General features: G+C 45.9%; 1 protein-coding gene across 5 annotated transcripts in view; it reads right to left on the bottom strand.

Annotated features, from left to right (window-relative positions):
- Positions 1–12,222, bottom strand: part of DNAH9 (dynein axonemal heavy chain 9) — a 396,459-nt gene that overhangs the window by 187,736 nt on the left and 196,501 nt on the right. For 4 of the 5 annotated variants that reach the window (XM_075071725.1, XM_032803600.2, XM_032803618.2 and 1 more), the window contains one exon: positions 11,832–12,065. The exons of the other annotated variant lie outside the window; for it this stretch is intronic. In XM_075071725.1, coding sequence (XP_074927826.1) covers positions 11,832–12,065 — 234 coding nt within the window. The remainder of the gene's footprint in view (positions 1–11,831; positions 12,066–12,222) is intronic. 5 annotated transcript variants of the gene reach the window in all.

Below are 12,222 nucleotides of genomic sequence, written 5' to 3'. Positions count from 1 at the left end.
AGTCTTATGCATACATAACAAACAGTTTTATCTCATCAGGATTTCAAATGCTGGAATGCAGCACTCTTAATCCTATACTGGTTGGGCAAACTCCAGCCTTTGGTGTTACAATGCCCATAGAAACATTATTTATTTTCATAGGTTATCCACTTCTCTTGCCTCCATTACTGCAATAGCCAAGCTTTACAAAATCCTGATTAGACAAGTGGTCTCCAAACTTTTTTGATCGTGCACCCCTATCAGTAAAAAATTTTTGAGCATGCACCCCCAATATATGTATATTTATTTATGTATAAATTATATACATGTACTACTATACTAATATATTATGTACATTATAAAACATACACAAAAATAGAAATTAAAAAAGGATGAGATAAAGATGAAATAAATATTTTAAAAAAATATTTTATTAACGGTACAAAAAACCTTTTTGCTCTCACAAAAAATGATTATTAATAGTAATATTTTTAGTGAGAGCAGTGTGATTGAATATGCTTCATTATTTCTGAACATCTTGGTTTAACACTTTGTGATACAGCGATTCGAAGTTTGGGATTAGAGTTAGGGTGTGGGAGGGGGCTCAGGGTAGGGTGCGGGGTCTGAGAAGGAGTTAGGTCTGGGAAGGTGCTCAGGGTGGGGGTGCAGGAGGAGGCTTGAGGCTGGGGCAAGCAGGAGGTGCAGAGCACTTATGTGGGGCTGCCCGTTTGGTGCAGGGGGGGTGCACATGGCTCTGCGCAGCATGGCATCGTTCCCATGGTCGCAATTCTGGGAGCCACGATTCTGGGAGCTGCCCCCCCATCCCATCCCCGGGGGCAGGCAGGGCCACCTGAAACGCAGGGCTTTAGGGGCTGCAGGGCCCTGGGCTAAGGGGGCTCCAGGGCTCTGACCTGCAGCTCTAAAGCCCCTTTCAGAATGCAGCCCTGCGAGCACGGGCCGGAAGACTCAGGAGGAGCAAGGACAGCCGCGCAGCCAGTGGCCGGAGAGAAGTGGCACTTTCCCCTTCAAAGCACCACTTCTCTCCAGCCGGCTTTGAAGGGGAAAGCACCGCTTCTTTCCGGCTGCTGGCTGTGCGGCTGCCCCTGCTCCTTCACGGGCTGGAGGTCTCAGGGCTGCATTCCGAAAGGGGCTTTAGAGCTGCAGGCCAGGGCCCCGGGACCCCCTTAGCACAGGGTCCTGCAGCCCTTAAAGCCCCTGTCTTCCAGGTGGCCCTGTCTGATGGGTGGGGGGGGGCAGCTTCCCTGTGTGCTCCCTCCTCCAGCCGCCCCCCCCTTTTTTTTCCTCCTCTTGCAGCACTCCTCCTGCTGCACCGCCCTTTTGCTCTGGCAGCGCTCCTCCTGCTGTGCCCCCCAATGGATCGTCGTGCACACACTCCACTTTGGAGACCACAGGATTAGACCACAGCAGACTGAAGGATGTCGTTCACATTCTTCATTAAGGCCTGATTAACAAAGAACTTTAAGCACATGAGTAACCTCAAGTGAACAGCACGAGTGATATCAATAGGATTGCTTATGTAACTCACACACCTCTTTGGTGTGGTGTTCTGTTCCCTCTAGTGGCACCGTGACCACTCAGAGATTAATGAGTCTGCTACAGCCTTAGCTAAGAACCACGTCGCTTTGAGCTCATACATTTTGCTGCAGAGGTCCCAGGTTTGATCCTGCCCACTGATGACCGGGGTCTGTCAGTGTTACACTCACGGGTTTAAGTACCTTGCTGAATCAAGGTTTAGGGTACCATATGTCACCACATACACAAGTTGTGTAATGCATCTACAGTGCTAATGCATCTGCTAAATGGCCCAAAACTTTGTCAATGCTGAGTTCAGGTTGCCAGTGGTGCCTTGTGCCATTCCAGAATGTGGAGAGAGGCTAAACATAAACCTCTGAGAACCAAGAAATAGGAAGGTAAGGGACACATCACCCCGATAGCGCATCCTTAGTTTTGTCCTCTTTGAGCAATACCCCAGCATGCTAGTAACACCCATACTTTATCCTTGCTGATGCATGGAACACCCTGGGGACAGCTCCCTGTGGGACACAGTCTAACACCTTCTTTTTGCTCATGCAAAGCTTGTGGTTAGATCGGGCATAATGATCAGGTGCTACCTACTCCTGGCCTACACTCAACCATCACCCAAACCACCCGGAGTTCCTAAATGTTACCTCTCCTTCACCCTTGCCCTGAAGATTCCTTCTGAGTTATTGCCTTCACTTAAACCCTACAGGCCACCGTCACGTCTGCCATCAGACTGCTGACAAGCTCCATGCCAGTAAGACCCCTGTGCACTGCAACTGACACAACCTACAGAACACTGCACTGAAATCAGGCAGCCTGGATCCCTCAAGGTACATGTGCACCCCTCCTCATATCACAGTGATGGCTCTGCCAAACTGTTTCAAATAATCTCTCCGCCATTTAACACAGTCACACCTACCATAGTGAACATAGCTGGAATGCATGCAGATAAGTGATGCAATTCAAATCTGGGACAAAACACAATGACACCTTCCCACAGTCCTTCTCCAGGCCTACTTATGATGGCATCAACACTACTGAACCATTCCCAGTGGCTACTGCAAGCTCCAGGGGGCAGAGTTAAGGTTGTCTGGGGGAAGCATGTACCTTGACTCTTCATTTTCTGGTTTTCAGTGGTCTATGTTTAGACGCTCACCACATTCTGGAAGGGCATAAGGCAGCACTGGGCAACCTTAACTCTGCTTTAATTATGTTTTAGGGCATTTAATTTCTTTGGCTTTTCTCAGCATCCCCACTCTCACCTTCCAGTGCCTCTGGCTCGTCAACAATATTTACCCAGCCAAAGAATGCACTGCAGCATGGTAGTCTCTTTACTGCCCCTGCAACGTCTTCTCATCTCCCGTCCCTCTGGCTGTCCAGCACAGCCTGGTTCTCTCTCCTCAGACCTCCTCCCCACGGAGAGGCAGATCTTGGGACAGGACCAGCAGGTTGAGGAATTGAGGAGACAGGACAGGAACAGTGCAGGGACTCACATGGTCAGTGGGGGCATTTCTAGAAGAAAGGGGGACAGAATGGGGTGCATGGATGTGCAGGATTCTGAGTGGAAGATCTGAAGTTATCCGAGTTATCAGTGACTCCTTTTAAGAACCTTTCTACCCTGGAGTTTGAAAACACTGACATGAAAACACTGACTAAAATGTCTTGGCTACCATACAGCCTTCTGCAACACGCCTTAAACTCTTCCCTAGGGGCTTCTGGCAATTTGTCCACAAACTTATGCCACCCAGTTAACAAAGTTGTAGTTATAGAGCAATGCCTGCTGGTTCACAATGCCCATCTGCATGGAAAAAGAGGTATAAATCTTGCTCCCCATCAAGTCCATCCTTTTGGACTCTTCGTCCTAAGACATAGATTTATACCTTCCCTTTTGTGCCCTGTCATTCACTGCAGTTACCTCAGAGAGTTAGGGCCCGAGTGAGAGCAAAGGCCCTCAAAACCCTGCATGTGGATGAAGTACCGCTTCACTGCAAGCATTGCCTTGGGAGGCAATGAAGCAGGAATATTCCAGAGGGGCTCTGAATGCTCCAAGACAGACTGATTTATTGAGAGGGCTACTCTCCTAGGAGCTAATGACTGGAGAATATCCTGCATCTCATTCATATTCTCTTGCAGAAATTCAGCCTGGATGCCTAAAGATAGTGGTCATATGCCTAAGGTGGTCCTGATATGCCTTAAAGTGCTCAGGCATTGAGGCAGAGGAGAAGCCCAGCCCAGAGTGGTTGGAGAGGATGAAGAAGCACTTTGCTGTGCCAATGATGGATCCTATTCTTGAACCACAAGATCCGGTCAGGATAACCCTGGAGGCCCACAGGGAACAAACTCAATGGTTGCTTGTAGCTGCAGTGGTTCAGGAATGGGAGCCACCAATGGGACTGATGATCTTGCTCTGGAGTGATCGTGCTCAAGAATTCCAAGGAGGCCACTAGGAAAATGGATATGACACTGGTGTCCAGCAAGTACCAGGCCAAGAGCCCATCTCCTTTCTGCGGGAACAATGCCAACCTCGGAAGCAATATTGATTTGAGGATGGTCTCTGCTGTCTATCGGGAGACAATAAAGGAGAAGATGACCCTGACCTGGATCTCTAGGAATCCCAGAGATTCTCTGGTGACAATGGAGCAAACAAACAATCAGACTCATCTGAAGCCCAACATGGGAGTGGCACGAGTGCTGAAGAGGAAAAGGGAATTGGCACAGGTCGTCCCAAGCAAGACACACTTCAACCTAGTACAGAAGGAGGTGCTGGCACCAAGGCCAAGGACAGTACTGAGATCAATGATGGGATGTGGAGCAGCATCACTTGATGGTTCCAAAGGTGACCGTTGATCAGACCAGGGCCTCAGTGCCAAAGCAGGCCTGAAGGTGCTGCTCCAATCCTAAGTTTCTTGCCACCTGAGTCCTCCTCTTGATGGACTTACAGAGGGAGCATCGTTCCTCAATGTGTCCCTCACCAGACACAACAAGCACCTAGATGACTTCCTGAGGTCCCAACCACCCTGACATTATCATCAAAGAGGCTGATAAAGGAGGTGCTGTTGTCATCATGAACAGGTCTGACTACCAAAAGGAGGCTGCCGGACAACTCTCCAATACCAAATTCTACAGGCCACTTCCCTCAGATCCCACTGAGGAATACACTAAGAAACTGCACCATCTAGTCAGGACACTCCCTACACTAACACCAGAACAAATCAACATACCCGTAGAGCCCCGACCAGGCTTATTCTATCTACTACCCAAGATCCACAAACCCGGAAATCCTGGACGCCCCAACATCTCAGGCATTGGCACTCTCACTGAAGGACTGTCTGGATATGTGGACTCTCTACTCACATCCTATACTACCAGCACTCCCAGCTACCCCCGTGACACACCTGCTTTCCTGGGGAAACTACAATGCATTGGTCACCTCCCAGAAAACACCATCCTAGCCACCATGGATGTAGAGGCTCTCTACACAAACATCCCACACACAGATGGAATACAAGCTGTCAGGAACAGTATCCCTGATGATGCCACAGCACAACTGGCTGCTGAGCTCTGTGCCTTTATACTCACACACAACTATTTCAAGTTTGATGACAATATATATCTCCAGATCAGTGGCACTGCTATGGGCACCCGCATGGCCCCACAATACGCCAATATTTTTATGGCTGAGCTGGAACAACGCTTCCTCAGCTCTCGTCCACTCACGCCCCTTCTCTACCTACGCTACATTGATGACATCTTCATCATCTGGACCCATGGGAAGGAGACTCTAGAAAAATTCCACCACGATTTCAACAACTTCCACCCCACCATCAACCTCAGCCTGGACCAATCTACACAGGAGGTCCACTTTCTAGACACCACGGTGCAAATAAGTGATGGTCACATTAACACCACCCTATATCGAAAACCTACCGACCGCTATGCCTACCTTCATGCCTCCAGCTTCCATCCCGGGCACATCACACGATCCATTGTCTACAGCCAAGCACTGAGGTACAACCGCATCTGCTCTAACCCCTCAGACAGAGACCAACACCTACAAAATCTCCACCAAGCATTCTCAAAACTACAATACCCGCACGAGGAAATTAGGAAACAGATCAACAGAGCCAGACGTGTACCCAGAAGCCTCCTACTGCAAGACAAACCCAAGAAAGAAACCAACAGGACTCCACTGGCCATCACATACAGCCCCCAGCTAAAACCCCTCCAACGCATCATCAGGGATCTACAACCCATCCTGGACAATGATCCCACACTTTCACAGGTCTTGGGTGGCAGGCCAATCCTTGCCCACAGACAACCTGCCAACCTGAAACGTATTCTCACCAGCAACTGCACACCGTACCATAGTAACTCTAGCTCAGGAACCAATCCATGCAACAAACCTCGATGCCAACTCTGCCCACATATCTACACCAGCGACACCATCACAGGACCTAACCAGATCAGCCATACCATCACTGGTTCATTCACCTGCACGTCCACCAATGTAATATACGCCATCATATGCCAGCAATGCCCCTCTGCTATGTACATCGGCCAAACTGGACAGTCACTACGGAAAAGGATAAATGGACACAAATCAGATATCAGGAATGGCAATATACAAAAACCTGTAGGAGAGCACTTCAACCTCCCTGGCCACACTATAGCAGACCTTAAGGTGGCCATCCTGCAGCAAAAAAACTTCAGGACCAGACTTCAAAGAGAAACTGCTGAGCTTCAATTCATCTGCAAATTTGACACCATCAACTCAGGGTTGAACAAAGACTGTGAATGGCTTGCTAACTACAAAACCAGTCTCTCCTCCCTTGGTTTTCACACCTCAACTGCTAGAACAGGGCCTCATCCTCCCTGATTGAACTAACCTCGTTATCTCTAACTTGCTTGCATGTATATACCTGCCCCTGTAAATTTCCACTACATGCATCTGACGAAGTGGGTATTCACCCACGAAAGCTCATGATCCAAAACGTCTGTTAGTCTGTAAGGTGCCACAGGATTCTCTGATGCTTTTGCAGAAGAGTTAGCGCTGCTTCTGGGTACAGTGAGACCTAAAACATTAACCCTTCATGTGCCCGGCAGCACTGATGCAAGCATAAAAGATACATTTTTACCAGAAGATGGCAGAAAGGCAATGGGCGGAGGAAAGGGAGACCTGCCCTCTAAGGCCATGTCTGATAAGAGAAAGAACGAGGTGTTGAGAAATGACTGTAAGTGAAAACCCCAAGGAAATTTGAAAATTTTAGCATGCTCCTTCCCGATTATCATCTCAAGACTGATGAGATCAGCATGTTAGCAAAAAGATCCAAGAGTGCCTCAGCATAGATAATGAGATTATCAACGAATAGTAATACAGAGTGTGCAATCACCAACTGGGCTAAGAAATGGGAAGATTCTGTGAGACGCTTTTATGTGTTCTGGTTAGGCAGATAAGCAATGTCTAAGGTGGAGGAGAAAGGAAAAGAACAAAGCAAGCCAGACATTCAAGGGAAATGCACTGTGACTCCAACTGGGAGATAGGAAAGGCTTGACTATGATCAGGAACACAGCAAGAAGAATTATTAAATAACAGAAAACCTGGAGGGCAGGCTCCCAGCAGGCACATTTAATCTGAATGCCCATGCTGCATTTCAAGAACACAAACATTGCATCACAAAGGTCAGAAATTAATTGGTACAGCAGGCGAGACCTGGATCTAGAATTCAACAATGCAATTTTAACAAAAGTCATATTAAAAGTTAACTCAGCAACAGGGCTTTGAAGAGACTTCTTTTTATTGGACGTAGCTCTGAAAAATAAATTACTCAACCAGCACACTTCTCCAGTTTCATTAAGGTCTTCCTACCCTGGGAGCTAGCTGTGACTTTTCTGGAAATGGAGGACAGCCATTGTCTGAAGTTTTGTTTAGCACATAAGCTAATGAAAGACAGCTACCTAAAACAGAAGCTAATCATGAATGCCAAGATTTCCAAATCCCAAAAGGGGGGGATTTTGAAACTAGAATGGCTAATTCAAGAAAAGATTGCAAGTTCCCAGGTTAAGATAAGTGTCCTGAGGTGCCACAACATATTCAATACCTATAATTAACTAGCCATTAACTACCAGGCACCAAGAGCAGTGAGAACTACATTCTGAATGGGAGCACAGGCCTGGATCCACAAAGGTATTTAGGCACAGAAGATCCAATTTTAGGCACCACTGTGGTCCACAAAACTCCCACTCAGCTGCTGCCTAACTCTGCAGGCATCTACAGTCACTCAGCACCTAAGTTTTCAGGGTAAAAGTTCTTGGCACTGATGTGTCCATCTTTGGTCAGGTGCACTGCTGACTGACACTAAGTCTCCAGACGCGTCTCTCCCACATAAGCCCCAGAGCGATCCATAAAGTGGGGAAGGATCAGTAGAGGAGCACCAGCTCTCCTGTGAGGTCCAATCTGGTACGCACGCTCAGAGTCCATACAGATTAAGTCCCATTCAAAATCTGGCCAGAGAAAGGAAGTAGCCAATTTATAGCTTTTAGCCACGTGGTTAGAGCACTCACCTGTGACAGGGGAGATCCAGGTTCAATTCCCCCCTCTGCCTGTGAAGGAGAAAGGATCTGAATGGGGGGTCTCACCTCTCAGGTGAGTGATCTTACCACTAGGATAAAGTGATAATGTAGGCAGCACCACCACCTCCTCTTCTGGCCATTTTGGGTGCCACTAAGCAGCTGCCTAAATCATTCTCACAAGAAACGGCTTAGGCACCTAAGCTGCCTGATTCCAGGAGAGGGACACTCAGTGTCACAAAGCTTAAGTCCCTTTGTGGATCAGGACCATCACCCTTAGCCTTGGGGCACAGCTTGTTCCCTATATAGATGTCAAAATTCTTTTTCCCTGCTAAAAAATAAAAAAAAATAAAAAAGCCTTCAAAATCCCATTTAATAAAAAAACACCAGACTACACACTTGAGAGGGACAGAGCATCTGCCCCTTTGCACTTGCAGTCCACTCTGCACAATAGAACTCATGTAATTTCCATTGAGGTCAGGCTGACATTTCCCAACCAGACTGCTTGGAAGTTGGCATCTATGTCCATCTTCAGGCATCTAAATAAGTGGACTGGTTGTCATCAGTGTTAAGTATCCAGAACTTGTTCTGAAATCAATGGCAGCTGTGACTGCTCAGCACCTCTGAAAATCAGGTCAGTTTTACCTAGGTGCTTAATTTTGCACATCCAAGTTTGAAAACTGTGGTTTTAATGTCAGTCAACTCTATGAACAATCACTACTTGCTTCAATTCTAGTCCAATGTGAAATCAACTTCAAGCTTCATGATAGCCTATCCCACAACACCAGAAAAATTGCAAGGAAAAGAGAAGGCAGGAGAAAGCCATGCTGATCATTACAAGCTTCACATTTCATCCCAGACTCCTGGGACACTGCTGATACTGTGTTTGACCTTGTAAATAAATGCCTACTGAGACATCTAGGAAACCATTCCTAAAGTAGTAGGGGCTTCGGTGTTTGTTTTAGTATTAGAGTTTGCTGCCAGTAAGAAACACAGATGCGAGCCATCTTCTCCATCATTAAATATCATAAAAACTGCAAGCTGCAGATTACAGAAGATGCTTTGTCCCCAGACTGAGCAAGCTACACATAGGGCCCAATGTGTAAAAGGTGCTGAGTGCTTGCAGCTCCCTTTGACTTCCTTTGCAGTTATGGGTACTCAGCAGTACTGAAGATATAGCCCATACATAGCCTGTCTGCAGCAATCTCCATTCTCCATTGGGCACCAGAGGGAAAGCTTCCAACACCAGTATTGTCCAGTTAGTTCAAATGGAAAAGATTAAGCCTGCTGGTCCCTACTGGGGTTTTCTCAGTATACCCCTCTTCCCCTCATTCTACATTCTGGTTTGGGTGGCATCAAGTTGGGTCCATTTTCCTTAGCACAAAAAAGTAGATAAGAGATTCCTTACCTAGGTTAATACCTGGAAAATGTGATGGACATAATATTCCTGGAGTTTAACAAGGCTTTTGACGCAGTCCCACATGACAATCTCATAAGTAAGCTGGAGAAATGTGGGCTTGGCAAAACTACTGTTAAGTGGATACATACTTAGTTAAACAACCACAAAATGAGTAACTATTAATGGAACGATGTCAGACTGGAAGAAGGTCTCGAGTGGGGTTCCACAGGGATCTGTTCCAGTTCCAGTGTCATTTAACATCTTTATTAATTATCAGGATTTAGGAATAAAGAGCATACTGATCATATTGGCAGATTACACAATGCTATGGGGAGGCTGCCAACACTTTAGAGGATAGAACTAAAATTCAGGGGGATTTTGATATATTGGAGAACTGGGCTATAGATAAAATTAAATTCAAGAAAGACAAATGTAAGGTGCTACACTTAGAGAAGAAAAATCAAATGCAGAAATACAGAATGGGGGATAACTGGCTTGGCAGCATCACTACTCAGAAAGATCTGGGAGTTGTGGAGGATCACAACCTCACCATGAGTCAGCAATGTGATGCTGCTTCACAAAATGCAAATGCAATTTTAGGTTGCATTAGCAGAGGCATAGCATGCAAGTCACGGAAGGTGACAGTACAGCTTTACTCGGCAATGGTTAGGCCTCAGCTGCAGTACCGTGTCCAGCTTTGGTCACCAATGTATACAAAGGATATAGAGAAACTGGGCAGTTTACAGAGGTGAGTGCCAAAGATGATCAAAGGGATGGAATACAAGCCATATGAGAAAAGGCTGAAGGAACTGGGCACGTTAAGTTTGGAAAAGAGGAGATTAAGGGGGCACATGATAGTGGTCTTCAAATACTTGAAAAGCTGTCATAAAAAAAAGGGAAAAAGTTGTTCTCTCTTGCCAGAGGACAGGACAAGAGGCAATGGGTTCAAACTACAGCATGATAGATTTAGATTGAAACTCAGGAAAAACTTCCTAACTGTAAGAACAGTACGACAATGGAACAGACTGTGTAGGGAAACCATGGAAGCTTCTTCATTGGAGGTTTTCAAAAGGAGGAGCCATCTGTCTTGGATGGTTTAGTCACAACAAATCCTGCATCTTGGCAGGGGGTTAAACTAGATGACCCTTGTGGTCCCTTCTAACCCTATGGATCTATGATTATAATGAAGTGTAAAATAGAGTGGGTGGGAGGGATTTAGCAAGAAAGGTAGAACTGATGATGAAGTGGTTCCAAAGGAACACTGGGCATTTGATTGAAATGCAGTGCCAATTTCTGCATAGTCGAGAGAGTTGCCAAATACCCAGAACAATATACAGCCAGTCATCATGTTAGCAGTTTATCCAGCTAGGTTCTTTACAAGTGGATTTCAGTCTACTGGGTTATTCAGGAATGCTTATTAACTAGGGCTTCTTAAAAACATGTATCCTGATTTGTAAGGGAAAATGATCCCATCATTATCCATTTTTATCACACATCCATGGCAGTATGACAAGACACAATGTGTAGCTGAAGCTGCACAGATGCAGATCTGGTGTAAGCAGTGGCAAAATCATTGACTTCGGCTCCCTTGACCTTACTCCAGGTCTCACTCTGGCCCAGACTATGCAAAGATACTATATTATGTGTAGCTGAGAAACAATTACCATAATTACATAAACCTACTTATCAAATTGATCTCTACTTGATTCTCTGCTTGTGCAGTGATTAGTTTAGAACGACAGCAGCTGGCTTTACACACACACACACACACCCTCACTCTCCCTCTCCCCCCGCCCCCACATCCCTCCGCATGGAATAGAACAGGGGTCAGCAACCTTTCAGAAGTGGTGTGCTGAGTGTTCATTTATTCACTCTAATTTAAGGTTTTGTGCTCCAGCAATACATTTTAACATTTTTAGAAGGTCTCTTTCTATAGATCTATAATATATAACTAAACTACTGTTGTATGTAAAGTAAATAAGGTTTTTAAAATGTTTAAGAAGATTCATTTAAAATTAAATTAAAATGCAGGGCCCCCTGGATCAGTGGCCGGGACCCGGGCAGTGTGAGTGCCACTGAAAATCAGCTCACGTGCTGCCTTCAGCACATGTGCCATAGGTTGCCTACCCCTGGAATAGAAGCTTGTCTCATCTGAGAATTGAGCCCAAACCCTGGACGGGAGAGGTGGGGATTCTAAAGCCAGGATCCAGAACAGACATTCACTACCTGTATTCCACTTTTAATTTGCAGTTTTTCTTCCAAACTGGAGCATAGCAGGCACTGAGGTGAGAAACAATTAAACAAATCAGCATTCAGACCAGAGACAAGGGAAGGGTCTTCTCACCTGTGCAGATGTGCTGTTGAGTTTCTGCAGGCCATTCTCCAGTCGCTCCATTTTTGCTGTCAGCTCCTTGCCTTTTTTAAATAACAAATTTTGGTAGAGTTTGATTTGCTCGAGGAATGACTTGGGCGTGGTGTAGTTATAGCGACGTTCATTGCTCAGATAAGACCGGGACATCTCATTGACACTTGTATGGACATACGCCATAAACTTGCTTATTGAGACTTTCACTGAAAGCTGAAATGAAAGATGATATTTTAAACAAAACAAAAAGTAAGGAAGTTTATTCATTATTGCCTTCTACTACAGCACAATTGACTGTGTAGCATCTCATTTGAGCTCTTCCTTAATTTACTCTCTCTAGAATTTCTCCATTTGCTGTTACTTGTGCTCA

This window comes from Chelonoidis abingdonii, chromosome 13 (genome assembly GCF_003597395.2).
Source record: "Chelonoidis abingdonii isolate Lonesome George chromosome 13, CheloAbing_2.0, whole genome shotgun sequence".
NCBI lineage: Eukaryota > Metazoa > Chordata > Testudines > Testudinidae > Chelonoidis > Chelonoidis abingdonii.
The sequence above is the reverse complement of the archived record's forward strand: the minus strand, read 5'-3'. Positions and strand labels throughout refer to the sequence as shown.